This window comes from Engraulis encrasicolus, chromosome 15 (genome assembly GCF_034702125.1).
Source record: "Engraulis encrasicolus isolate BLACKSEA-1 chromosome 15, IST_EnEncr_1.0, whole genome shotgun sequence".
In the NCBI taxonomy this organism is placed as follows: domain Eukaryota; kingdom Metazoa; phylum Chordata; class Actinopteri; order Clupeiformes; family Engraulidae; genus Engraulis; species Engraulis encrasicolus.
The window spans coordinates 38,683,659-38,686,158 of record NC_085871.1 but is presented as its reverse complement, the minus strand read 5'-3'; the positions used below and the strand labels follow the sequence as shown (position 1 = coordinate 38,686,158).

Below are 2,500 nucleotides of genomic sequence, written 5' to 3'. Positions count from 1 at the left end.
CACACACACAACAAGCTGTGGATGGTGCTCAATACCGTCATGCCACGCAGGTTAGACACACACACACACACACACACACACACACTCGCTATGTTATGTGTTAGCTAAATCAAACATGTCAACGTCGCGTCCGGAGCGAATACAACGAATTCAAGGTGAAACTTCTTCTGCTACCAGGCCGCGTAGTTTGCTCTTGGTCTGAACGCGGCATTACTCTGTACTTGCTTGAATGTCCTCCTTGTAAGTCACCTTTATCAAAAGCGTCTGCTAAATGTAATGTAATGTAATTGTGTGCGTGCGTGCGAGTGTGTGTGTGTGCGCGCGCGCGTGCGTGTGCGCGTGCGCGTGCGCATATGCATGCATGCGTGTGTGTCTGTGTGTGTGTCTGTGTGTGTGTGCACGTGTGTGTGTGTGTCTGTTTCTGTGTGCGTGTCCGTGTGTGTGCGTGCGTGCGTGCGTGCGTGTGTTTGTCCGTGTGTGTGTGTGTTCCCCCAGGCTGTGGGTGATGACGGTAAATGCCCTGCAGCCCTCTATCAAGCTGCTGAGGAAGCCGCGCTACACCCAGAATGACCTCATGGTGGACCCCATCATAGTACTGCGCTGTGACGCCCGCGTATTCAGGTACTGTGTGTGTGTGTGTGTGTGTGTGTGTGTGTGTGTGTGTGTGTGTGTGTGTGTGTGTGTGTGTGTGTGAGATCTCATGGTGGACCCCATCATAGTACTGCGCTGTGACGCCCGCGTATTCAGGTACTGTGTGTCCAAACAGGCTTAAGAGTAAGACGTGTGTGTGTGTGTGTGTCAGGGCTTGGCATTGGCACCTGCCAACCAGTCAGAAATGGGTTCAACTTGGCTGTGGCAAGTTATAACTCTAATGATAGAATTAACAACGGGGTCTTGGCCATAGCAACCTGCAGTTTAGAATTAGTAACGGCACTTGGCCAGAAAGTTAGAAAAGAAGCATCTTAGAGGCCCGCACGACATCATAGTTGTCCTGCTCTCTGGGAATAAAGGACACCTGCTCAGCCAATCAGAAGACGTACTGTCTGCTCACCGGGTGATTGTTGTGTAATATTTCCAGGTGTTCCCCTCTCATGGCCATCACACTGCACATGCTCAATGGCCACCTGCTGGCCTCCAAGGCCTACCTGAACACCCACCTGAAGGAGCGATGTATGACACTATTATGACACTGTAATGACATGCTTATGACACCGGCGTCAAGTAAAGTGTTACCCATGGTTCCAGGTGTCCCCCTCTCATGGCCATCACGCTGCACATGCTCAATGGCTACCTGCTGTCCTCCAAGGCCTACCTGAACGCCCACCTGAAGGAGATGGCGGACGTGGAGCGGCAGGCCCAGACCATCTCCAACCTGGGCCTCAGCGGCCAGCCCGACACACCTGAGGTCACCAGGGAGGAGCTGAAGAACGCCCTGCTGTCCGCACAGGTACACACACACGCACGTGCGCACATACACACGCGAACATACGCACACGCACGCGCAAACACACACACACACAGACACACACACACCTGAGGTCACCTGGGAGGAGCTGAAGAACGCCCTGCTGTCCGCACAGGTACGCACACGCACGTGCGCACATACACGGACGAGCGCACATGCACACACACATGCGCACGCGCAGACACACACACCTGAGGTCACCTGGGAGGAGCTGAAGAACGCCCTGCTGTCCGCACAGGTACACACACACACACACAAACACAAACACACACACACACAGACACACATACACCTGAGGTCACCAGGGAGGAGCTGAAGAATGCTCTGCTATTCGCATCGGTACACACAGGCACCCACACACGCAGGCGCATCGCGCGCACACACACACACACACACACACAGGCAGCTTTAACCGGGTTTACTACTGACCCAGGTTCTTGAAATACTTTCCTGGTCAGTGGGCGTCCTTTATTGGTAAATATTTGAACTTTTGTCCTTTTACGTGAGTAATCATGACCTTTGACCCCCAACCCCACAGGACAGTGCGGCAGTGCAGATCCTCCTGGAGGTGTGTCTCCCCACGGCACAGGAAGTGCAGGGCTCAGGGGGCGGCGGGGCTGACAGCCTGCTTCAGAAGATGAGGGGTGGGGCCAAAGGCAGGAAGCAGGAAGTGGAGAGAGCCCAGCTGCAGCTGCAGCAGGAGGCCGAGGAGGAAGGAGGGTTGCTAAGCGACCTGAGGGAGGTGCAGTGTCTGGTGTGCTGTCTGCTGCATCAGATGTTCATCGCAGACCCCAACATTGCCAAGCTGGTGCACTTCCAGGTAGGGCTGTAGCCTGATTATTATCGACTTTCAAATGTCTTCGAGACTTGGTCTGACCAAGAGCATAACAATTAAAATTTCCCAAACGGCATTTCCCAAACGGCCTCCCTTGGTTTGCTAATGATTGTTTGCTTCCCAACAAAGTGGGAGGAGTTCCTGATTTTGCGGGAGCTCAGAAAGTAGGCTACATAGCTCTTGACCTGACTGGTAGCAAC

General features: G+C 53.8%; 1 protein-coding gene across 1 annotated transcript in view; it reads left to right on the top strand.

Moving 5' to 3' along the window:
- Positions 1-2,500, top strand: part of ints2 (integrator complex subunit 2) — a 30,646-nt gene that overhangs the window by 18,810 nt on the left and 9,336 nt on the right. Inside the window, exons 18-20 of the mRNA XM_063217471.1 lie at positions 496-621; positions 1,246-1,447; positions 2,004-2,285. Coding sequence (XP_063073541.1) covers positions 496-621; positions 1,246-1,447; positions 2,004-2,285 — 610 coding nt within the window. The remainder of the gene's footprint in view (positions 1-495; positions 622-1,245; positions 1,448-2,003; positions 2,286-2,500) is intronic.